This window comes from Oncorhynchus clarkii, chromosome 17 (assembly GCF_045791955.1).
Source record: "Oncorhynchus clarkii lewisi isolate Uvic-CL-2024 chromosome 17, UVic_Ocla_1.0, whole genome shotgun sequence".
NCBI lineage: Eukaryota > Metazoa > Chordata > Actinopteri > Salmoniformes > Salmonidae > Oncorhynchus > Oncorhynchus clarkii.
This window is the reverse complement of record NC_092163.1, coordinates 3,020,508-3,046,890: the sequence shown is the minus strand read 5'-3', so window position 1 is coordinate 3,046,890 and position 26,383 is coordinate 3,020,508. Positions and strand designations below refer to the sequence as shown.

Sequence of the window (26,383 nt, the reverse complement as noted above, 5' to 3'; positions counted from 1 at the left end):
AATATCATAGAACCTTTCCCAAGTAAAAATGAATTGAAACGCCTGGGGGACATATACAAAAATATATGATTTTGTAATTAATAAAGTTTAAATTAATTCTATATTTATTTCAATTCATTATACTGGACATTTCAATTTATATACAAAATCAGTCAGTGGGACTGAAATATTACCAGAGCTCAAGAATGACCCAAATACTGTTAGAATAGAAATGGTTTTCTCTGTCTGTTATTTTTTCACATCTAAATGTGGCCATACAACTCCCTTAAAGTGAAGGTAGCTAAATGTAACCACATGTAACATATGGATCTGCATTAGTATAGCATCACAAGTCCCAATGCAAAGTTACACCTCTCTTTTCTATTTTTCCAGTACATAAAACCGATCAGAATTCCAAAGAATGCCGAAGTCATGTCAGAATAGTTTTTTTTACAGGCTGTGAAGTAATATGGAGGACCCGGCTAGCCAGCCTATCCCCTACAATGTCAACTCTGACAGAAATATCTTCAAATAGATCACTTCAAATGAAACCAAATCGTGTGCACTCATGACTAGTGGTTGTCTGTCATAGTTGAAGTGTACCTATGATGACGCAATTTTGTTCGAGCTGTATGTCGCAATTTTGTTTCTGGTGTCCTTTGACAGCTCTTTGGTCTTGGCCATAGTGGAGTTTGGAGTGTGACTGTTTGAGGTTGTGGACAGGTGTCTTTAATACTGATAACAAGTTCAAACAGGTGCCATTAATACAGGTAACGAGTGGAGGACAGAGGAGCCTCTTAAAGAAGAAGTTACAGGTCTGTGAGAGCCAGAAATCTTGCTTGTTTGTAGGTGACCAAATACTTATTTTCCACCATAATTTGCAAATAAATTCATAAAAAATCCTACAATGTAATTTTCTGGATTTTTTCCCTCATTTTGTCTGTAATAGTTGAAGTGTACCTATGATGTAAATTACAGGCCTCTCTCATCTTTTTAAGTGGGAGAACTTGTGCAATTGTACAAATGTACAATACACTCCGTTTGACTCTCCTGCGCCTGACTTCCCTGCCACCTATACACATATTTCTGACAGAATCTCTGACCACTATATATGAAGTCAGCAGGAGAGGACACTACGCTCATGGAGGTGGAGGAACGCGTTCGGGAACAAGCGGAGGAGATTGACTGTTTAAGCTCTGTCATGGATCGCATTGTCCAGAATATGGATCGCTGGGAGAGACAGGGAGTTTCTCCAGCGCCACCACCACCACAACCGGAATCTCCCTTGAACGATTTTTCCTCTCCGGAACCGAAGATCCATTTAGCCCTACCCACGGGATACAACGGAGATACTGCCGGCTGCCAGGGTTTCCTCCTTAAGCTGAACTTGTATCTGGCCACGGCCTCCCCAGTACCATCTGACCGTGAGAAGAGTTACGCCCTCGTCTCATGCCTCACCGGGAAAGCCCTGGAATGGGCCAGCGCTGTGTGTAGAAGGGAGGATGCGGCGTTGGACCATTTTGAGGAGTTCACCCGCCAATTCCGGATAGTATTCGACCATCCACCTGAAGGCAAAGCAGCGGGTGAGCTCCTCTATCATCTGAGGCAGGAGACGAGGAGTGCACAGGAGTTTGCTTTGGAGTTTAGGACCTTGGCTGCCGGCGCTGGATGGAGCGACAGGGCCCTGATCGACCATTACCGTTGTAGTCTACGTGAGGACGTCCGTCGGGAGCTGGCCTGTAGAGACACCACCCTCACCTTCGACCAGCTGGTGGACATGTCCATCAAGCTGGACAACATGCTGGCTACTCGTGGACGTCTAGATCGGGGTCTGGTTGTTCCATCCTCCCGCACCCTCTCTCCCGAACCTATGGAATTGGGAGGGATGGTGCGCAGGGAGACCGGAGGGGGTTCCCGCTGGAGCACCATTCATGGTCGCAGAGGGCACACTGCTGGTCGGTGCCGGGTTGCTTCCTCTGGGAATAGAGAAGGCAGGCAGGGCATTCTGGCATCACCCCAGGTGAGTAGGAACCATTCTCATCCAGAGCCCTCTGTTACACTAATGTTAGTCTCGGTCTCTTTTCCTGATTTTTCCCTGCATTCCCAGTATAAGGCGCTAGTAGATTCAGGTGCGGCTGGGAATTTTATTAATAAAAGTTTAGCTCATAGTTTAGGGATCCCTATTGTTCCTGTGGATATGCCTTTCCCTATTCATGCCTTAGATAGTCGACCATTAGGGTCAGGGTTTATCAGGAGGGTCACAAGGAGAAGATTAGTCTTTTCCTTATTGATTCTCCTGCGTATTCTGTGGTGCTAGGCCTACCCTGGTTAGCTTGCCATAACCCCACTGTTTCTTGGCCACAGAGGGCTCTCACGGGGTGGTCGCGAGAGTGCTCAGGTAGGTGTTTAGGGGTTTCCGTTGGTGCTACTACGGTGGAAAGTCCAGACCAGGTCTCCACCGTGCGCATTCCCCCCGAATATGCCGATTTGGCTCTCGCCTTCTGTAAAAAGAAGGCGACTCAATTACCACCCCATCGACGGGGGGATTGTGCGATAGATCTCCTGGTAGACGCTGCATATCCCAAGAGTCACGTGTATCCCCTGTCGCAAGCGGAAACGGAGGCTATGGAGACATGTGTCTCTGAATCCCTGCATCAGGGGTTCATTCAGCCATCCATTTCACCCGTCTCTTCGAGTTTCTTTTTTGTGAAAAAAGGATGGCGGTTTACGCCCGTGCATTGATTATCGAGGTCTTAATAAAATAACAGTGAAATATAGTTAGTTACCCGCTACTTCTGATCAATACAGTTATTGAGTTAATGCACGGGGCACGTTTTTTCACAAAATTGGATCTCAGGAGTGCGTACAATCTGGTGCGTATTCGGAAGGGTGATGAGTGGAAGACGGCATTTAGCACCACCTCAGGTCATTATGAGTACCTTGTCATGCCATATGGGTTGATGAATGCTCCATCAGTTTTCCAATCATTTGTAGATGAGATCTTCAGGGACCTGCACGGGCAGGGTGTAGTGGTGTATATCGATGATATTCTGATATACTCCGCTACTCGAGCCGAGCATGTGTCCCTGGTGCGCAGGGTGCTTGGTCGCCTGTTGGAGCATGATCAATATGTCAAGGCTGAGAAATGCTTGTTCTTCCAACAATCCATCTCCTTCCTAGGGCATCGGATTTCCACTTCAGGAGTGGAGATGGAGAGCGACCGCATTACAGCCGTGCGTAATTGGCCGACTCCAACCACGGTAAAGGAGGTGCAGCGTTTTTTGGAGTTTGCCAATTACTACCGGAGGTTTATCCGGGGTTTTGGTCAGGTGGCTGCTCCCATTACCTCACTGCTAAAGGGGGGCCCGGTGCGCTTGCAGTGGTCGGCTGAGGCGAACAGGGCTTTTGGGCACCTGAAGACTCTGTTTACCTCGGTGCCTGTGTTGGCTCATCCGGATCCCTCTTTGCCATTCATAGTGGAGGTGGACGCATCCGAAGCTGGGATAGGAGCAGTGCACTCTCAGCGTTCGGGTACGCCACTGAAGCTTCGCCCCTGTGCTTTCTTTTCGAAGAAGCTCAGCCCGGCGGAGCGAAACTAAGATGTGGGGAACCGAGAGCTGTTAGCTGTCGTAGAAGCCTTGAAGGTGTGGAGGCATTGGCTTGAGGGGGCTAAACACCCTTTTCTCATCTGGACTGACCACCGCAATCTGGAGTACATCCGGCAGGCAAAGAGATTGAATCCTCGCCAGGCAAGGTGGGCCATGTTTTTCACTCGTTTTGTGTTTACTCTTTCTTAGAGACCAGGCTCCCAGAACGTTAAGGCAGACGCATTGTCTCGGCTGTATGACACAGAGGAGCGATCCATGGATCCCACTCCCATAATCCCAGCTTCGTGTCTGGTGGCGCCTGTAGTGTGGGAGCTGGACGCGGACATTGAGCGGGCGTCACGTGCAGAGCCCTCTCACCCTGAGTGTCCAGCTGGTCGTCTGTACGTTCCGTCTGCTGTCCGCGACCAATTGATCTATTGGGCTCACACGTCACCCTCCTCTGGTCATCCTGGGATAGGTCGGACGATGCGCTGTCTTGATGGGAGGTACTGGTGGCCCACTTTAGCTAAGGACGTGAGGATTTATGTTTCTTCCTGCTCGGTGTGCGCCCAGTGCAAGGCTCCTAGACACCTGCCCAGAGGTAAGCTACAACCTCTACCAGTTCCTCAACGGCCGTGGTTGCACCTGTCGGTGGATTTTTTGACTGATCTTCCACCTTCACAGGGTTACACCACGATCCTGGTCGTTGTGGATCGGTTTTGCCCGGTCTCCCTACGGCCTTACAAACTGCAGAGGCCCTGTTTACACATGTTTTCCGGCACTATGGGGTGCCTGAGGATATAGTGTCTGATCGGGGTCCTCAGTTCACATCAAGGGTCTGGAAGGCGTTCATGAAGCGTCTGGGGATCTCGGTGAGTCTTACCTCAGGTTTTCACCCCGAGAGTAATGGGCAGGTGGAGAGAGTTAACCAGGATGTGGGTAGGTTTCTGCGGTCTTAATGCCAGGATCGGCCGGGGGAGAGGGCGAAGTTCGGCAAGTTGGGCAGAGATGGCTCAGAACTCGCTACGTCACTCCTCCACTAACCTTACTCCTTTTCAATGTGTATTAGGGTATCAGCCGGTTCTGGCTCCTTGGCATCAGAGCCAGACCGAGGCCCCTGCGGTGGACAATTGGTTTCGGCGCGCTGAGGAAACCTGGGAGGCAGCCCACATCCACCTTCAGCGTGCCATAAGGCGCCAGAAAATTGGCGCAGACCGTCGCCGCAGTGAGGCCCCAGTGTTCGCACCAGGGGACAGGGTCTGGCTCTCGACCCGAAACCTACCCCCCAGCCTGCTCTGCCGGAAGCTGGGAAACCTGCCCCTCCGCCTGCTCTGCCGGAAGCTGGGTCCGCGGTTTGTGGGGCCGTTTAAAGTCCTGAGGAGGGTGAACGAGGTATGTTATAGGTTACAACTGCCCACTAATTACCGTATTAACCCCTCGTTCCATGTGTCTCTCCTCAGGCCGGTGGTGGGTGGCCCGCTCCAGGAGGCTGAAGTGCGTGATGTTCCTCCGCCTCCTCTAGACATCGAGGGGGTCCCGGCGTACTCTGTTCGATCCATTTTGGATTCGAGACGTCGGGCGAGGGGCCTTCAGTACCTCGTGGACTGGGAGGGTTACGGGCCGGAGGAGAGATGCTGGGTTCCGGTGGAGGACGTGTTAGATTCTTCCATGTTATCAGAATTCCACCGTCTCCATCCGGATCGCCATGCACCTCGCCCTCCGGGTCGTTCCCGAGGCCGGTGTCGACACGCTGCTGGAGCCGCGCGTCGGGGGGAGGGGGGGGGGGGGGGGGGGGGTACTGTCACGACTTCTGCCGAAGTCGTTGCCTCTCCTTGTTCGGGCGGTGCTCGGCGTTCGACGTCACCGGTCTTCTAGCCATCATTGATAAATTTTTCATTTTCCATTTTTCAGTTGTCTTGTCTTCCCACACACCTGTTTTCAATCCCATTCATTACCTGTTGTGTATTTAACCCTCTGTTTCCCCTCATGTCTTTGTCAGATTGTTTATTGTCAGTGTAGTGTTTTTTTTTTGTATAGGTGCGCGACGGGTCTTCGTACCCATATTTGTTTATATTCATGTTTCTATTTAGTGTTATGGAGCATGTTACTTGGACATTATTAAAAGACTCCATTTTACACTCCGTTTGACTCTCCTGCGCCTGACTTCCCTGCCACCTATACACATATTTCTGACAGCGATTTCCAAACGCCTGAAGGTGTCCTCTGGTCTGATGAAACAAAAATAGAACTGTTTGGCCATAATGACCATCGTTATGATCGGAGGAAAAAGGGGGATGCTTGCAAGCCGAAGAACACCATCCCCACCGTGAAGCACACAGGTGGCAGCATCACGTTGTGGGGGTGCTTCGCTGCAGGAAGGACTGGGGCACTTCACAAAATAGATGGCATCATGGGTGAGGAAAATTATGTGAATATATTGAAGCAACATCTCAAGACATCAGTCAGTTAAAGCTTGGTCGCAAATGGGTCTTTCAAATGGACAATGATGCCAAGCATACTTCCAAAGTTGTGGCAAAATGGCTTAAGGACAACAAAGTCAAGGTATTGGAGTGGGCATCACAACACCCTGACCTTAATGCTATAGAAAACAGATCATTTTACCCTTTTAAAAATAGTTATAGGGGGAGGTCCGGGGGATGTCTGTCTTTGAAAGGGTCATTGTAATATTTAAGATGTCCCCTTTACTGATGACCTAAACCTAAAAGTCAAGGGGTCTGATTATTTTCCAAAGAAACTGTAAGTGATTGAGGAGAGAGCATAATTGCTATATTCTAATTAAAATCATTGACCCATAAGGGACCACATGACCAAAGCAAGGCGTGACCCATGCAGAATTAAAACTATATTCATCTTAATGAGAAATATAATCTAATAAACAAATGTTTGCATAACCAAAGACATGAAAACGGGTGGGAACATTGTATTTAGCTAGGATTTCATAAGGCCAGGAAGGTCATTGAGAATAACTATAGACAATAGTTAATGTTGCTAGTTTAGGTATGAAGATAGTGAAGGTTCATCAATGTTAAGGATGTTTTTTAATTTGACGTGGAAACAATGTTTATTCAACCAGTGGGAGGCTTGTAAAAGCCCACAGGAAAGTGGAATGAGGAACTCTTCATTGAGACAATCATGAAACAGCAATCTGTGGGTGAGTTGTAGTGGATATTATAATATAAGGATCTGCTGGAGTCCAAGTCAAACCAAGATTCTTTATTTCTGAGCTCAGAGAGAATAACAGTTTGGTATTTGGTATTTTACTAGGATCCCCATTAGCTGTTGCAAAAGCAGCAGCTACCCCTCCTGCGGTCAACACAAAACATGACACATAATTGTCACGTCTCTCGTCGGAAGGCATGGACCAAAGCGCAGAGTGGTAAGTGTTCATGATTTTTATTTAATCAAACAACATTCGAAGAAATTAATTATACAGAAAACAACTACCCAAAAAACACAGGTGGAAAAAGGCTGCCTAAGTATGATTCCCAATTAGAGACAACGATAGACAGCTGCCTCCGATTGGGAACCACACTTGGCCAAAAACAAAGAAATAGAAAACATAGAAATAAAGAAACTGGAATTCCCACCCGAGTCACACCCTGGCCTAACCAAAATAGAGAATAAAAGCTTCTCTATGGCCAGGGCGTGACAGCCGCTCTGTTCTGGGCCAGCTGCAGCTTTACTCTGTCTTTCCTTGCAGCACTGGACCACACGACTGGACAATAATCAAGATTAGACTAAACTAGAGCCTGCAGAACTTGCTTTGTGGAGAGTAGTGTCAAAAAAGCAGAGCATCTCTTTATTATGGCTAGACCTCTCCCCATCTTTACAACCATTGAATCTATATGTTTTGACCATGACAGTTTACAATCTAAGGTAATGCCAAGTAATTTAGTCTCCTCAACTTGTTCAACAGCCACACAATTCATTACCAGATTCAGCTGAGGTCTATAACTTAAGGAATGATTTGTACCAAATACAATGCTCTTAGTTTTAAAGATGTTCAGGACCAGTTTATTACTGGCCACGCATTCCAAAACAGACTGCAACTATTTGTTAAGGGTTTCAGTGACTTCATTAGCTGTGGTTACTGGTGCTTATATAGTTGAATCATCAGCATACATGGACACACATACTTTGTTTAATGCCAGTGGCAGGCCATTGGTAAAAATAGAAAAGAGTAGAGGGCCTAGAGAGCTGCCCTGCGGTACATCACACTTCATATGTTTGACATTAGAGAAGCTTCCATTAAAAACCCTCTGAGTTCTATTAGATAGATAGCTCTGAATCCACATTATGGCAGAGGTTGAAAAGCCATAGCACACACATTCTTAAACAACAGGTTATGGTCAATAATATCAAAGGCTGCACTGAAATCTAACAATAGAGCTCCCACAATATTCTTGTTATCAATTTCTCTCAACCAATCATCAGTCATTTGTGTCAGTGCAGTACATGTTGAGTGCCCTTCTCTATAAGCATGCTGAAAGTATGTTGTTCATTTGTTTACAGAAATATAGCATTGTATTTGGTAAAACACAATTTTTTCCAACAGTTTGCTAAGAGCTGGCAGCAATCTTATAGGTCTGCTGTTAGAACCAGTAAAGGCCGCTTTACCACTCTTGGGTAGTGGATTACTTTGGCTTCCCTCCAGGCCTGAGAACAAAGACTTTCCTCTAGGCTCAGATTAAAAATATGTCAGATAGGAGTGGCTATAGAGTCAGCTACCGACCTCAGTAGCTTTCCATCTAAGTTGTCAATGCCAGGAGGTTTGTCATTATTGATCGATACCAATTGTTCCACCTCTCCCACACTAACTTTACAACATTCAATACTTGCACTGCTTTTCTTTCATTATGTTTTTTTACATCATTCTTTATATCATTGATCTTGGCTTCATATTAAAGTTTATTATTTTTGTTGAGTTTGGTCACATAATTTCTCAATTTGCAGTACATAAAACAGCCGGCCAGATGTGCAGCCAGACTTATTAGCCACTCCTTTTGCCCCAACTCTTTCAAACATACAGTTTTTAAATTCCTCATCAATCCATGGAGCCTTAACATATCTAACAGTCAGTTTCTTAACAGGTACATGTTTATCAATAATTGGAAGAAGCAATTTCATCTGGTAAAAACAGGTCAACACATTATCAGTCAACAATATAAGACAATGGGAGCACTGTGTATGTTCTCTGATGAGTTGTGAGTCAATGAGATGTGAAATATCAATATACATGCTAAGAGAAGTAATTTCTCTCTCCTGTGTAGATTCTCTAATGATGTTTACGTGACTGTTATGAGTAATATGTTTTCCCAAAATCTAATCTTCTGTAAAGCCTTCTCCTCTGTGTCTCATGTTCTTTCAGGCTTCCTAAATGGGCAAATGCTTTGCGCCCTGGGAGGAGTGGTAATGCATCTCCCCTGTGTGTATGATCTTGTGCTGTTTCAGGGTCCCTAACTGGTTAAAACACTTGCCACACTGGGAGCAGTGGTAAAGCTTCTCCCCTGTGTGTATTCTCTTGTGCTGTTTCAGGGCCCCTAACTGGTTAAAACACTTGCCACAATGGGAGCAGGGGTAAGGCTTCTCCCCTGTGTGTATTCTTTCGTGTTTTTTCAGATCCCCTGTCTCATTGAAACACTTGCCACACTGGGAGCAGGGGTAAGGCTTTTCCCCTGTGTGTATTCTTTCGTGTTTTTTCAGATCCCCTGCCCAGGTGAAACACTTTCCACACTGGGAGCATTGGTAAGGCTTCTCCCCTGTATGAATTTTCTCGTGAGCTTTTAGGTGTCCTTTCCGCCTATACATCTTTTCACATTGCGAGCAGTGGTAAGGCTTCTCCCCTGTGTGTATTCTCTCATGTCGTTTCAGCTCCCCTGACTGGACGAAACACTTTCCACAGTGGGAGCAGTGGTAAGGCTTCTCCCCTGTGTGCATAGGCTTCTCCCCTGTGTGTATTCTCTCATGTCGTTTCAGCTCCCCTGACTGGTTGAAACACTTTCCACAGTGGGAGCAGTGGTAAGGCTTCTCCCCTGTGTGTATTCTCTCATGTCGTTTCACCTTCCACAAATCGTTAAAACGCTTTCCACAGTGGGAGCAGTGGTAAGGCTTCTCCCCTGTGTGTATTCTCTCGTGTCGTTTCAGCGTCCCCAAATCGTTACAACCCTTTCCACACTGGGAGCAGTGGTAAGGCTTCTCCCCTCTGTGTATTCTCTCGTGCCGTTCCAGCTTCCCCAAATCGTTAAAACGCTTTCCACACTGGGAGCAGTGGTAAGGCTTCTCCCCTCTGTGTATTCTCTCGTGCCGTTCCAGCTTTCCCAAATCGTTAAAAATCTTTCCACACTGCATGCAGCGGTAAGGCTTCCCCCTTGTGTGTATTCTCTCATGAGTTTTCAGGTTTCCTTTCTGGTTAAAACTCTTTCCACACTGGGAGCAGTGGTAAGGCTTCTCCCCAGTGTGTATTCTCTCATGTTGTTTCAGCTCAAATAAGTGGTTACAACCCTTTCCACAGTGGGAACACTGGTGTCGTCTTGCTGGTTTGGACGTCCCTGGCTCTGGTTCCTCTGAATCTGGTCTTTCTCCTGCCAAAGACAGTGTTTTTTTTAAATAGAGACCCGAATGAAACCTCCACATGATAAAACGGCCTTGCTACGAGGGTAAATCCTAATCAGATCCCTCAATAACCTAAGGCCCGTTTTAACAATCTCAGTGTGATTTTAAAACAAATGTTGTAAAGTTTCCTGGTAATTACTGACAATGTTTACACTACTTATTTATTCATTCTATTTTCGTCAGAACACAAAAAACTAAACAGTTCTAGGACACTCAAGACACAGACGTCACTGGATTCCAATTGAGCAGGGAGTTCTAAATATATAACTTTCATAGCTGTATGATACAGAATGCGACCTACAGTCGTGGTCAAAAGTTTTGAGAATGAAAAATATGAATTTCCACAAAGTTTGCTGCTTCAGTGTCTTTAGATATTTTTGTCAGATGTTACTATGGAATGCTGAAGTATAATTACAAGCATTTCATAAGTGTCAAAGGTTTTTATTTACAATGACATTAAGTTGATGCAGTGTATATATTTGCAGTGTTGACCCTTCTTTTTCAAGACCTCTGCAATCTGCCCTGGCATGCTGTCAATTAACTTCTGGGCCACATCCTGACTAACGGCAGCCCATTCTTGCATAATCAATGCTTGGATTTTGTCAGAATTGTGTTTTTTTTTATGTTTGTCCACCCGCCTCTTGATGATTGACCACAAGTTCTCAATGGGATTAAGGTCTGGGGAGTTTCCTGGCCATGGACCCAAAATACTGATGTTTTGTTACCCGAGCCACTTAGTTATCACTTTTGCCTTATGGCAAGGTGCTCCATCATGCTGGAAAAGGCATTGTTCGTCACCGAACTGTTCCTGGATGGTTGGGAGAAGTTGCACTCGGAGGATGTGTTGGTACCATTCTTTATTCATGGCTGTGTTCTTAGGCAACATTGTGAGTGAACCCACACCCTTGGCTGAGAAGCAACTCACACATGAATGTTGGTACCATTCTTTATTCATGGCTGTGTTCTTAGGCAACATTGTGAGTGAGCCCACACCCTTGGCTGAGAAGCAACTCACACATGAATGGTCTCAGGATGCTTTACTGTTGGCATGACACAGGACTGATGGTAGCGCTCACCTTGCCTTCTCCGGACAAGCTTTTTTCCGGATGCCCCAAACATTCGGAAAGGGGATTCATCAGAGAAAATGACTTTACCCCAGTCCTCAGCAGTCTCACCAATCCCTGTAACTTTTGCAGAATATCAGTATGTCCCTGATGTTTTTCCTGGAGAGAAGTGGTTTCTTTGCTGTCCTTCTTGACACCAAAAGTCTTCGCTTCACTGTGCGTGCAGATGCACTCACACCTGCCTGCTGCCATTCCTGAGCAAGCTCTGTACTGTTGGTGCCTCGATCCCGCAGCTGAATCAACAAGCCTTCTTCACAACAATTGAACTGCTCTCCTTGAAGTTCTTGATGATCCGATAAATGGTTGATTTTGGTGCAATCTTACTGGCAGCTATATCCTTGCCTGTGAAGCCCTTTTTGTGCAAAGCAATGAGGACGGCACGTGTTTCCTTGCAGGTAACCGTGGGTGACATATGAAGAACAATGATTCCAAGCACCACCCTCCTTTTGAAGCTTCCAGTTTTGGGGGAGATTCAGTTAATTTGCATAGAAAATAGGGACTTTGCAATTAATTGCAACTCATCTGAACACTCTTCATAACATTCTGGAGTATATGCAAATTGCCATCATACAAACTGAGGCAGCAGATTTGGTGAAAAATAACATTTGTGTCATTCTCAAAACTTTTGGCCACGACTGTACACACTTCCTTAAACATCAAATAAGTAAATAAGACATTTTAAGTGGAAGTCCAAAACTTGATTTTAAGTTGAAGACACAAAGCACATCAGTAAAATCTCCCCGTTGTTGAAAGGGTTCGACACCTGCTGTTTTAGTGGCCCAATTTATTATTTAGACGTTCATAGATTAAACATTTTGACTATCGCTGATGTCATATTTTGTGTAAAGTAAAAAATAAGGTGAAATATTTGGAAAGATGTTCCTAAAACTGATAGTAACTACAATAATTTTTTACATCCCTGTTAGTTAACATTAGTTAGTTAACATGTATTCTCTGCCAAGATAATCCATCCACCTGACAGGTGTGGCATATCAAGAAGCTGATTGAACAGCTTGATTATTACACAGGTGCACCTTGTGCCGGGGAAAATAAAAGGCCACTCTCAAATATGCAGTTTTGTCACACAAAACACACACAATGTCACTAGTCACGTTTTGCAGCTGTTTCAGGACAGCACTACAGGGATTCTATTCAACTAACTTTAATAACTAGGGTTAATACCTGCCTGGCGCACCAACAAAACTTTATCTTTACCCCCCTCTAACAATACCGCTACAGAATTAGCATAGTAGGCCATGTAACTTAAGGTAATCTGAAATATTTAGGACTGACTTATTCCTTGACACCCATTCTGAAACTCACTGCAGCTCTTTGTAAGTGTTGCTGTCATTTCAGTTTCCGTGGTAGCTGACGTGTACAGTGTTGGGTCATCCGCATACAGACACGCTGGCTTTACTCAAATGTCGTTGGCATGTCGTTGGTAAAGATTGAAAAAGGTAGGTGCCAAACAGCTGCCCTGGGGAATTCCTGATTCTACCTTGATTGTGTTGTACAGGCTTCCATTAAAGAACACTCTCTGTGTTCTGTTAGACAGGTAGCTCTGGGGCGGCAGGTAGCCTAGTGGTTAGAGCGGTAGGCCAGTAACCAAAAGGTTGCTGGATCTTATCCCGAGATGACAAGGTAAAACTCTGTCGTTCTGCCCCTGAACAAGGCAGTCCTAGGTCGTCATTGAAAATAAGAATTTGTTCTTAACCGACTTGCCTAGTTAAATAAAGGTTAGCTTTTTTTGGAATTATATATCCACAGTATAGCAGGGGGTGTAAAGCCATACGTTTTTTCAGCAGCAGACTACGATCGATAATGTCAAAAGCCGCACTGATTGGTTGGCTATTTAAACCAGTAAAGGGAGCTTTACTATTCTTGGGTAGTGGAATGACTTTAGCTTCCCTCCAGGCCTGAGGGCACACACTTTCTAGTAGGCTTAAATTAAAGACAAGGCAAATAGGAATGGAAATATCGGCCGCTATTATCCTCAATTTTCCATCCACGTTGTCAGACACCGGTGACTTGTCATTGTAGATTTTTTTTGCCCAAAATTTCATTGAAGATGCTCCACATCTTTTTACAATCATTCTTCATGTCATTTATCTTTGTTTCATTGTGTACTTTCTTCTTTTTATTCAGTTTAGTCACATGATTTCTCAATTTGCAATAGGTTTGCCAATCAGTTATTCAGCCAGACCTATATGCCATCTCTTTTGCCTCCCTCTTCATCATACCATTTTGTAATTCCTCATCAATCCACGTGGATTTAACAGTTTTTACAGTAATTTTCTTAATGGGTGCTGCTTATTAGTAGCTGGTATAAGCAGTTTCAAACGTGTCAAGGGCAGTGTCTGGTTGCTCATCATTACACACCACGGACCAACAAATATTATTTACATTAACAACATAGGAATCACTACAAAAAAATGTATGACCTCTTATACACAATATTAGTCCCAGGCTTTGGAACTGTGGTTTTCCTAGACATGGCTCCTATATTGTGATCACTACATCTGATGGATCTGGATACTGCTTTAAAACCCATTTCTGCAGCATTAGTAAAGATATGATCAAACCATGTTGATGATTTCATTCCTCTACTGTTTGTAACTACCCTGGTAGGTTGACTGATAACCTGAACCAGGTTGCAGGCACTGGTTACAGTTTGAAGCTTTCTCTTGAGTGGGCAGCCTGATGACAGCTTTCCTCCAGTATTAGTTAAATAGATCATCTTGACATTTTTTCTCTGAAGCTAACTTTCATCAAGGTTTTATATGGTCTATTGGTTTCTTTCTTTTCATTGGCAGAATCCTTTTTCAGTGTTATGATATTCATAACATCCATATCCACCAGTCTATCTTCATGTCAACTAACAGAACTCTGCTGGTTGTCCTGGTAACAGATACCAGTGGGCAGATCTATTGTATTTGTTCATACTAAACTACTTACTTTGATGAGTCAAATCTGATCCTTTCTTCTCTTCTCCTCCTCTCACAGTTCCACTCAGCCCCGTTGTTTTCCTGCAGTCCACCAGCAGCACAGACAACCTCTTCCTACCCAACAGTAAGCCAATACCGGGAGAGGCACGACACGGGGACTCCGGGAGAGAGGAAGGGCTAGCGTTGTCCTGGTAACCATAAAGAGGGGACACAGACACATATCATTATGGATGCTGATGTCACTGTTGTCATAAAGTGCCTTACAGAAACCCAGACCCAGATAGAGGAAGCTGTATGCTAGACCAGACCAAGCTGTATGCTAGACCAGACCAAGCTGTATGCTAGACCAGACCAAGCTGTATGCTAGACCAGACCAAGCTGTACCATCTGGTGTTCTGATCTGGAGAGGCTCTTCTCTGCCTCGTCAGCATCAGGATGTTGTTGAGGCTCCCCAGAGGATCCACGAAAGTCATGTCTCTCTCCTGTATGAACGAGAACATCAAACAGATGATGAACTTATGACCATCTACTGCAATCACAGAGTCTTACAAGAGGCATGAATATGTATTCAAAAAAAGTGCCTATAATGGCCACTTTCATCGTGATTTCCTAAAATATTGTTTGTGTTGCAAATGTAAAAGGGTCGTTCCACAAAATGGGTGCCCTTTGCGTCCCTTTGATCATTTAAGTATAAATTATGCACCAATGTTGAATTTGAAAAGCCTGTTTAATGAAGTGCACTTTAATGTGGACTATGTGGATATTTCATTAAATCTAATATAACAGTCTAAATATATGTACCAATGACGGATAGCACCTTTAACAATGTATTGAGTACTGAACAACATATTAAAGTGTAGAACTTCAGTAGAATGCCCCTTTTCAAACCCCACATTAGTTCAAGAAATGCATATTTTGTGCCCGTTTTAAAGTCAGTACTCACTGGTCTTAATCGAATCTTCAGCCTCGTCCTTTTTCACTCCCAAAATGTCTTCCTCCTCCTCTTTAATTGAGATAGCCTCTTCCTCTTTTACTCCAAAAGTTTCTTCATCTTCTTTCAATATTACGGCATCTTCCTCCTTTTTGATTCTGAAAGCTTCTACCTCCTCCTCTTCCACTCTGACAACCTCTTTTCCATATTCCTCTTTCACTGTAATATCATCCTCTTCTTCTTTCAATGTGATAGCCTCCTCTTCCTCCCTTTTCATCCTGAAAGCTTCTTTCTCCGTCGAGATTAGTGAGCTCATGTTCCGGGCGATTAGCCTAGTGCAGTATCAATTTACCACATTAGCTAATTTAACAAGCAATCTACGTTTCAATGAACGAGTAGATATGTAAATAGAATTGTGCTTAGAACACTAAGAATAATATACACAAGATTTGTCTTAAACGCTTCAATGTTTCGGTTTAATGTTCGCTAGCAAACCACCACGTTGGTTGAATCAGAAAGCCTTTTGTCGCTGTTGAAGAAGCCTCCAGTTCCGTCCACTAGATTATACGTCACACAAGAAGCATCACCTCAAAAACTCATATCGCCATCTGGAGTGGGTAGCGCAGTTTGGAAAAATATTAATTAATGTTTATTCTGGCAAGCAATGTCATAAGAAGTAATTTAAAAAGAAACAGATGTTATGTCTTCTCTTCCTTCTTACAGCCAATACTTTCCTCCAGGTTTGGCCTGCTCATTAGGTAGGATTAGGTGACAGATTGACAATGGTAGCATATTCCAAGCTAAATTGACCAAAACTCATCGCTAACAACAGATAATAACACCTCATATAATGCTGCCCAAAAATTATGAAAACTCACCCAGTGACATATGGGCTATTTAGGTGAGTGTTGCTGTTGCCACATGAAGCAGTGCCCACTTTGTTTAAGGACAGATAGGACGTGGACAGATAGGGCTCTACCTTTGTAGAGCACATGCCCCTTTGCCCTTCCAGTCTCTGAAGTGCCCTTTTGGATGGTGGTATAATCTGTATTCATTTTTTGCCATAGTTATTCTAACCATTGTTAAATTCGCCTGCCTGAATATCTTACAGGTAGACCCTCTTCCACTCTCTCATCATGTCACAAGCTGTCAGGCTCCCAGAGGCAGGGCAATAAAATGCCCCAGCTCACTCAACTGCTCCTCCCTCTCAAACAGCCATCAACCCAGAACATCCTGAAGACAGAACATCTAAAAGATAATCTAGGAAGCCTTTCTTCCTCATGGAGCTTTTCAAATGTGAGGGGAATATTCAATGTGATGTTTGTACAGTGCATTCGTAAAGGTGAAAAAAATAATAATAATTAAAGACCAAAATTGGTTAAAGAAAATTATGAACCTCTGCAGATTTAGCTACGAAGAGACAGAATAATTTGATCATTTTAGATATTTTGTTTTGGTACTGTCCATATGTGGCTTGTTTTTGGTCGCAGGTGAAGGAATGGCAACATTTACCTGGAGCTAACTCTGCAGACAGCACTACTGGGGATTTGAAAAATCATAGTCAATTGGTGGGAGAGATTTAGGGTAACTGAAGGATAGGACTGGATGGTCTTCAGAGATAGATGGGAGAGGTTTAGGGTAACTGAAGGATAGGACTGGATGGTCTTCAGAGATAGATGGGAGAGGTTTAGGGTAACTGAAGGATAGGACTGGATGGTCGTCAGAGATAGATGGGAGAGGTTTAGGGTAACTGAAGGATAGGACTGGATGGTCTTCAGAGATAGATGGGAGAGGTTTAGGGTAACTGAAGGATAGGACTGGATGGTCTTCAGAGATAGATGGGAGAGGTTTAGGGTAACTGAAGGATAGGACTGGATGGTCTTCAGAGATAGATGGGAGAGGTTTAGGGTAACTGAAGGATAGGACTGGATGGTCTTCAGAGATAGATGGGAGAGGTTTAGGGTAACTGAAGGATAGGACTGGATGGTCTTCAGAGATAGATGGGAGAGGTTTAGGGTAACTGAAGGATAGGACTGGATGGTCTTCAGAGATAGATGGGAGAGGTTTAGGGTAACTGAAGGATAGGACTGGATGGTCTTCAGAGATAGATGGGAGAGGTTTAGGGTAACTGAAGGATAGGACTGGATGGTCTTCAGAGATAGATGGGAGAGGTTTAGGGTAACTGAAGGATAGGACTGGATGGTCTTCAGAGATAGATGGGAGAGGTTTAGGGTAACTGAAGGATAGGACTGGGTGGTCTTCAGAGATAGATGGGAGAGGTTTAGGGTAACTGAAGGATAGGACTGGATGGTCTTCAGAGATAGATGGGAGAGGTTTAGGGTAACTGAAGGATAGGACTGGATGGTCTTCAGAGATAGATGGGAGAGGTTTAGGGTAACTGAAGGATAGGACTGGATGGTCTTCAGAGATAGATGGGAGAGGTTTAGGGTAACTGAAGGATAGGACTGGATGGTCTTCAGAGATAAATGGGAGAGGTTTAGGGTAACTGAAGGATAGGACTGGATGGTCTTCAGAGATAGATGGGAGAGGTTTAGGGTAACTGAAGGATAGGACTGGATGGTCTTCAGAGATAGATGGGAGAGGTTTAGGGTAACTGAAGGATAGGACTGGATGGTCTTCAGAGATAGATGGGAGAGGTTTAGGGTAACTGAAGGATAGGACTGGATGGTCTTCAGAGATAGATGGGAGAGGTTTAGGGTAACTGAAGGATAGGACTGGATGGTCTTCAGAGATAGATGGGAGAGGTTTAGGGTAACTGAAGGATAGGACTGGATGGTCTTCAGAGATAGATGGGAGAGGTTTAGGGTAACTGAAGGATAGGACTGGATGGTCTTCAGAGATAGATGGGAGAGGTTTAGGGTAACTGAAGGATAGGACTGGATGGTCTTCAGAGATAGATGGGAGAGGTTTAGGGTAACTGAAGGATAGGACTGGATGGTCTTCAGAGATAGATGGGAGAGGTTTAGGGTAACTGAAGGATAGGACTGGATGGTCTTCAGAGATAGATGGGAGAGGTTTAGGGTAACTGAAGGATAGGACTGGATGGTCTTCAGAGATAGATGGGAGAGGTTTAGGGTAACTGAAGGATAGGACTGGATGGTCTTCAGAGATAGATGGGAGAGGTTTAGGGTAACTGAAGGATAGGACTGGGTGGTCTTCAGAGATAGATGGGAGAGGTTTAGGGTAACTGAAGGATAGGACTGGATGGTCTTCAGAGATAGATGGGAGAGGTTTAGGGTAACTGAAGGATAGGACTGGATGGTCTTCAGAGATAGATGGGAGAGGTTTAGGGTAACTGAAGGATAGGACTGGATGGTCTTCAGAGATAGATGGGAGAGGTTTAGGGTAACTGAAGGATAGGACTGGATGGTCTTCAGAGATAAATGGGAGAGGTTTAGGGTAACTGAAGGATAGGACTGGATGGTATTCAGAGATAGATGTGAGAGGTTTAGCGTAACTGAAGGATAGGACTGGATGGTCTTCAGAGATAGATGGGAGAGGTTTAGGGTAACTGAAGGATAGGACTGGATGGTCTTCAGAGATAGATGGGAGAGGTTTAGGGTAACTGAAGGATAGGACTGGATGGTCTTCAGAGATAGATGGGAGAGGTTTAGGGTAACTGAAGGATAGGACTGGATGGTCTTCAGAGATAGATGGGAGAGGTTTAGGGTAACTGAAGGATAGGACTGGATGGTCTTCAGAGATAGATGGGAGAGGTTTAGGGTAACTGAAGGATAGGACTGGGTGGTCTTCAGAGATAGATGGGAGAGGTTTAGGGTAACTGAAGGATAGGACTGGATGGTCTTCAGAGATAGATGGGAGAGGTTTAGGGTAACTGAAGGATAGGACTGGATGGTCTTCAGAGATAGATGGGAGAGGTTTAGGGTAACTGAAGGATAGGACTGGATGGTATTCAGAGATAGATGTGAGAGGTTTAGGGTAACTGAAGGATAGGACTGGATGGTCTTCAGAGATAGATGGGAGAGGTTTAGGGTAACTGAAGGATAGGACTGGATGGTCTTCAGAGATAGATGGGAGAGGTTTAGGGTAACTGAAGGATAGGACTGGATGGTCTTCAGAGATAGATGGGAGAGGTTTAGGGTAACTGAAGGATAGGACTGGATGGTCTTCAGAGATAGATGGGAGAGGTTTAGGGTAACTGAAGGATAGGACTGGATGGTCTTCAGAGATATATGGGAGAGGTTTAGGGTAACGAAGGATAGGACTGGATGGTCTTCAGAGATAGATGGGAGAGGTTTAGGGTAACTGAAGGATAGGACTGGATGGTCTTCAGAGATAGATGGGAGAGGTTTAGGGTAACTGAGGATAGGATTAAAAACAAACTAAATATAACTATTGTATAACACATTGTCTGTAAAATGTACATGGTACGTATAAGCTGGACATAGAAGCCTGAAAGTTGTTGTGCATTCGTTTCCTCCAATTAGGGAAGGGGTGATAGGGTTAGTGGAAAACAAAGGAAAATATATGTTTATACATACAGTGCCTTTAGAAAGTATTACAAATGTATATGTATTTTTAAACAGAAATAACTTATTTACATAAGTATTCAGACCCTTTGCTATGAGAATCGAAATTGAGCTCAGGTGCATCTTGATTCCATTGATCATCCTTGAGATGTTTCTAGAACTTCATTGGAGTCCACCTGTGGTAAATTCAGTTGATTGGACATGATTTGGAAAGGCACACACCTGTCTATATAAGGTCCCATCGTTTACAGCGCAAGTCAGAGCAAAAACCAAGCCATGAAGTGGAAGGAATTGTCCGTAGAGCGCTGGCACAGATATGGGGAAGGGAGACAACAACAAAAAATATGCCGCATTGAAGTTCCCAAAGAACACAGTGGCTACCATCGTTCTTAAAAGGAAAAGTTTGGAACCACCAAGGCTCTTCCTAGAGCTGGCCGCCTGGCCAAACTGCGCAATCAGGGGAGAAGGGCCTTGGTCTGGGAGGTTACCAAGAACCTGATGGTCACTCTGAAAGATATATAGAGTTCCTCTGTGGAGATGGGAGACACCAACACTCGCCTAAATAGCCCATATGCCACCATAGGAAGTGTTATGTGTTGTTCGCGATGAGCCTTGGTCAATGTAGCTCAGAGTATGCCACCCTATTCTATCTGTCACCTTTTATTTAACCAGGTAGGCTAGTTGAGAACAAGTTCTCATTTACAACTGCGACCTGGCCAAGATAAAGCATAGCAGTGGGAACAGACAACACAGAGTTACACATGGAGTAAACAATTAACAAGTCAATAACACAGTAGAAAAAAAAGAGAGTCTATATACATACCTAATCCTGCCTAATAGGCAGGCCAATCCTGGAGGAAAGTATTGGCTGTAAGAAGTAAGAACATAACATCTGGTTATTTTTAAATGACTTCTTATGACATTGCTTGCCAGACTGAACATTGTAGTTCATATTTTCCAGTCTGCGTTACCCACTCCAGTCAGCAGATGGCGATATGAATTTTTCAGGTGATGCTTCTTGCGTGACGTATAATCTAGTGGACGGGACAGGAGGCTTCTTCAACCGCGACAAAAGGCTTCTGATTTAACCACGCTGTGCTTTGCTAGCAAACCTAAAACCGAAACATTGGAGCTCTTTAGACCAATCTTGTGTATATTACTCTTAGTGTTTTCAACATAATTCGGTTTACATATCTACTGGTTCATTTAAACGTAATTTGCTTGTTAAATTAGCAAATGTGTTACATTGATACTGCACTAGGCTAATCTCCCGGAGCATAAACTCACTAATCTAGACGGAGAAAGTAACTGGTGAAAGGAGGCAAAGAAGCTTGAAGAATGAATATGGAGGTTATCACGTTGAAACAAGAGGATGATATTACAGTGAAAGAGGAATATGGGAACGAGATTGTCAAAGTGGAAAAAGAGGTAGAACCTTACAGAATCAAAAAGGAGGAAGATGCCGTAAAATTGAAAGAGGAGGAAGACCCTTTTGGAGTAAAAGAGGAGGATATCTCAATAAAAGAGGAAGACGTTTTGGGAGTGAAAAATGAGACTGAAGATCCGATTACCACCAGTGAGTACTGTCTTAAAAACGGGCACAAACTATGCAGTTGTTTTTAAAGAGGCATTGTACTGAAGTTCTACATTTGAATATGTTGTTCAGTACTGTAGGAATTGTTTATTAAGGGGCAATCTGCCATCGGTACATATATTTTTGGAACTTCAAAAATGGATTTATTGAATTCTCTATGTGGTCTATATTAAAGTGCACTTATTCTAGTATAGCCGGGTTTTAAAATATAATATACAGTGCATTTCTACTTAAAATATCAAGTGGACGCAAAATGCACCCATTTTGTGGAACGGCCCTTTTACATTTGCATCACAGTGGTGGGAAAAGTACCCAAGTAAAAGTGAGTCACCCAGTAAAATACTACTTGAGTAAAAGTTAAAATATACTGAAGTATCAAAAGTATATAAATAATTTGAAATTCCTTATATTAAGCAAACCAGATGGTGCCATTTTCTTGTTTGTTTTTATTTTATTGACGGATAGCCAGGGACACACTCCAACTCTCTGACAATCTACAATTGAAACGTGTGTTTAGTGAGTCCGCCAGATCAGAGCCAGTAATGATTACCAGGGATGTTCTCTTGATTAGTGAGTGAATTGGACCATTTTCCTGTCCTGCTAATCCTTCGAAATGTATTGAGTACTTTTGGGATCAGGGAAATGTATGGAGTAAAAAGTAATTTTTTTTTATGTGTGTAGTGAAGTAAAAGTACAATTAGTCAAAAATAGTAAAGTACAGATTCCCCGGAAAGCTACTTAAATAGTACTTTAAAGTATTTTTACTGAAGTACTTTACACCACTGATCACAAACAATATAAAAAACACAATTAAAGTGGCTAATTTAGTCCCCTTTTAGATATGTATTCATTCCTCCTGTAAGACTCTGTGATTGCTATAGAAGTTGATAAGTTTAACATCTGTTTGATGTTCTCATTCACGCAGGAGACAGGCATGACTATTGTGGATCCTCTGGGGAGCCTCAACAACATCCTGATGCTGACGAGGCAGAGAAGAGTCTCTCCAGATCAGAACACCAGATGGTACAGCTTGGTTTGGTCTAGCATACAGCTTGCTCTCGGGGTCTGGTCTGGGCTTCTGTAAAGCACTTTTTCAACAGTGACTTCAGCATCCATAATGATATGCGTCTGTGTCCCCTCTTTATGGTTACCAGGACAACGCTAGCCCCTCCTCCCTCCCCGTTTCGTGCCTCTCCCGGTAGTACCTTACTGCTGGGTAGGAAGAGGTTGTCTGTGCTGCTGGTGGACTGCAGGAAAACAACGGGGCTGAGTGGAACTGTGAGAGGAGGAGAAGAGAAGAAAGGATCAGATTTGACTCATCAAAGTAAGTGCTGTAGTTTAGTTTGAACAAAAATTATAGATCTTCCCACTGGTATCTGTTACCTGGACAACCAGCAGAGTTCTGTTAGTTGACATGAAGATGGACTAGTATCTTTTACCAGTGGGGCTGTCCCCGACTAATAAAAATCTTGTTTGACTTAGCCATCTGTTCTTTCGACCAATCAATTGATGCAAATTTTAAACATGTATTTCTATATATACACTACCGTTGAAAAGTTTGGGGTCACTTAGAAATGTCCTTGTTTTTGAAAGAAAATCATTTTTTTGGTCCATTAAAATAACATCGACAATCAGATACTCCAGATACTCAACTAGTCTACAGGAGACCAGTTTTATGGCTTCTTTAATCAGAACAACAGTTGTCAGCTGTGCTAAAATAATTGCAAAAGCGTTTTCTAATGTTCGATTCGCATTTTAAAATGATACACTTGGATTAGCTAACACAAAGTGCCATTGGAACACAGGACTGATGGTTGCTGATAATGGGCCTCTATGTAGATAATCAGCCATTTTCCGCTACAACATTAGCAATGTCTACACTGTATTTATGATAAATTTAATGTTATTTTAATTGACAAAAGGACATGTATATCCTAACACGATCCGTGTTGTAAACAGTATTCTGCATGAATTCCGACTCTTTCAACTTTTAACAAAAAATTTTTTGAAATCAAAATTTATTAGCAATCAAACATAGCTTAACACGCTCAAGTTCGGTTTCTGTGCAATCCTCAGACACTCTAGAAGGCAACCAAACATGTTTCATGATTCTACATTACGTATTGGCTATACAAGACCTGAATTAGCCCATGAAGGTTCTTGAACCAATGACCACCTATCGTTTTGAAACCTAGCTAGATAGCCAATGAGCTGGGATTTCCAGCAGTATGTGAACGCCGTTTGTAGGACAAACAGCCATCATGCTAGAGCTGTGCACAACAGAGTTCATTCTCTGGTGAAAGGAAACCAGATGCACGGTAGTTTACGTTTCACAGCAGTTCGTTCTCTTCTACAGACTTCTCAAGTCTGAAAAAGTTAAACATGGTTACTAAGAGTGGAAAAGCTAAATCTCAGTCCAAGTATAATCATTTTGATGATATTATTGCAGAAATTGACCAACAGAGTGACACAGAAGGAATGGATGAGGACTCTGCGAGTGACCAGAGTTTTGAGTAAGTAAAACAAGTTTTTACTTCTCATGCTAATGCAGTTGTTTAAATGGTTGCATATTTATTTATATATATACACACACACACACACACACACACACACACATACAGTCAAAGTTTACATACACTTAGTTTGGAGTCCTTAACTCGTTTTTCAACCACTCCACAAATTTCTTGTTAACCTCTCTGGTACAAGTGCGTCCCACCTCGACAACAGCCAGTGTAATTGCAGGGCGCCAGATTAAAAACAACAGAAATCCCATAATTAAAATTCCTCAAACATACAAGTATTATACACCATTTTAAAGATAAACTTGTTGTAAATCCAGCCATATTGTCCTGTTTCAAATAGGCTTTACGGCGAAAGCACGCCAAACAATTGTTAGGTCAGCCCCTAGCCACAGAACCATACAGCCATTTTCCAACCAAGGAGAGGTGTCACAAAAGTCAGAAATAGCGATTAAAATTAATCACTTACCTCTGATCATCTGGTGTCACTCCCAGGTCTCCATGTTAAACAATAAATGTTTGTTTTGTTCGATAATGTCCCTCTTTATGACCAAAAAAAACCCTTTTTGTTCGCACGTTTAGTCCAGTAATCCGAATGCACAAGGTGCGGGCACAAAGTCCAGACAAGGTTTTTTAAAAGTACAATAAAAGTTTGTAGAAACATGTCAAACTGTAGTATGATCTAAAATAAGGACGCGCGACAACGAGGTTCTAGCTCCAGCCTGTTTATTAACCTAACCCTCGCATGTCCTACATAGGTACGGATACCCCCAAGGGACATCCTACTACATCTTCCCCTCTCCCATGAACAAGAACTCAACATGCATAACCACTGAAGCATAACTGAAATGCAATTTGGAAACCAGTATTATTCTCTAACATGCTAATTCCCATCCTGAAACCGTATGAAGGCATTCAATCACACAGTATGAACATTAACTTAGGTACAGTCTCTTTTTGCTGGGTATGTTCCCCAGCAGTATGTTTTCTCCACGTAACATAGTCTTTCAGCCACTGGTGGCTTCACATCCCTTTCTGGGCGCGCTTTTGGCTCTGTGAGCATTCTCTCTCCTTCACCCTCTTTTTGTGCATTTTCTGTGGCCTCAGTCTGTGTGGCTGGTAGATCTGGAAGAGCGTGGGGCATCCGCTTTCCTCAGCACTATTGCTGGTGTCTTTGAGTTTGTAATCCACACACGTTGACCTTCGGTCAGCTCTGGCCTCTCCTTAGCACGGTGTCTCCGATTTAAAGTCTCCAGTTTGCGTTTGTTTCAGCCGTTTGTCCCTCTCAGCGAAGGCCTTCCTGTTAGGCCATCGGGGTTTAAGCTGAGCCGGCGAGACAGGCAATGGGGAACGCAGCCTCCTGCCCATCAGGAGCTCGGCAGGCGACGGCCCATAATGCAGTGGTGTAACTCTGTAAGCTAACAGAGCCCTGTATGGATCCTTGTTCTTTTTTCAGCAGTCCCTTGACTGCTTTCACAGCTCTCTCTGCCTCACCATTACTCTGTGCATGGCAGGGGCTACTGGTCACATGCATGAAGTCAAGGACAGGCGTTCCTCTAGGGAAACGTTTCAACAAAAATTGCCCGAAATGTCATTATTATAAATATTTAACTTCAATTAAATCATAAGTGCAATACACCAAATGAAAGCTAAACCTCTGGTTAATCTAGCCACCATGTCAGAATTCAAAAAGCTTTACTGCAAATGTGATTATCGATCAGAAATGGCAATAAAATTCATCAATTACCTTTTGAAGATCTTCTTCTTTTGGCAACACTAAAGGTCACGACAAAACAATAGTGTCGTTTTGTTCCATATAATCCATTTTTATAGCCTAACAGGAAACACTTGTCGTAAATTCCGTGTCCTTCAACTTTGGACGTAACGTTCGATGTAATTACTCAATCTAAACGGACGTTTATCGAGTCATGTTTGGTTTCATTGCAATCCTCTGTTTGTTAGTAAAACAACCACACTTCATGGTTCTTTTCCGGGACATATTGACCGAAAGGAACTGATTTGAACACGGCAAACAATGACCTAATTGCGCACCAATGATATGATCGTTCAACCATTCGCCATTGAAAACTCTACGAGGCAGCCACGCTGGTTACGTGCAGCATTTCAGAGAATAATTATGGCAAGTAAATCTTTAAAATCGAAGGCAAAGACAAAGTATACAGATCTACATGATATCATTGATGAGATTGATAGAGATAGTGAGAGTGAATTATTACAAGATGAGTCAGACCAGACAGTGACTATTCTTTTCACTCTAAATGGAGAAGATTCTGTGTTGGATTGGTGAGTAACGTTGTTTGAAATGAATCATATTAAATATTATTCATTTGAGTTGTTTGAGATATATATATATATATATATATTTTTTGCCATATATAAAATAGGACATGAAATATAAAGTACACATATGTATAAAGTAAACATTGCTCTACATTGTGGTGTATCTGTGTGTCTGTATATATTACATATATTTTTACATGTCCATTCCATGTTTAGATAAAATACAACACCTCACCTTAGTGGATGTTTACTTACTCTA

At 43.3% G+C, this 26,383-nt stretch overlaps 2 protein-coding genes across 2 annotated transcripts in view; one reads left to right on the top strand and one right to left on the bottom strand.

Moving 5' to 3' along the window:
* LOC139370044 (zinc finger protein 345-like) overlaps positions 1-26,383 on the top strand; it is a 637,497-nt gene that overhangs the window by 423,052 nt on the left and 188,062 nt on the right. The gene's annotated exons all lie outside the window — the stretch shown is intronic.
* Positions 8,961-26,383, bottom strand: part of LOC139369974 (zinc finger protein 271-like) — a 30,518-nt gene continuing 13,095 nt past the window's right edge. The window contains exons 5-9 of the mRNA XM_071109256.1: positions 15,212-15,531; positions 14,653-14,750; positions 14,279-14,456; positions 12,087-12,089; positions 8,961-10,168 (exon numbers count right to left, since the gene is read on the bottom strand). Coding sequence (XP_070965357.1) covers positions 8,961-10,168; positions 12,087-12,089; positions 14,279-14,456; positions 14,653-14,750; positions 15,212-15,531 — 1,807 coding nt within the window. The remainder of the gene's footprint in view (positions 10,169-12,086; positions 12,090-14,278; positions 14,457-14,652; positions 14,751-15,211; positions 15,532-26,383) is intronic.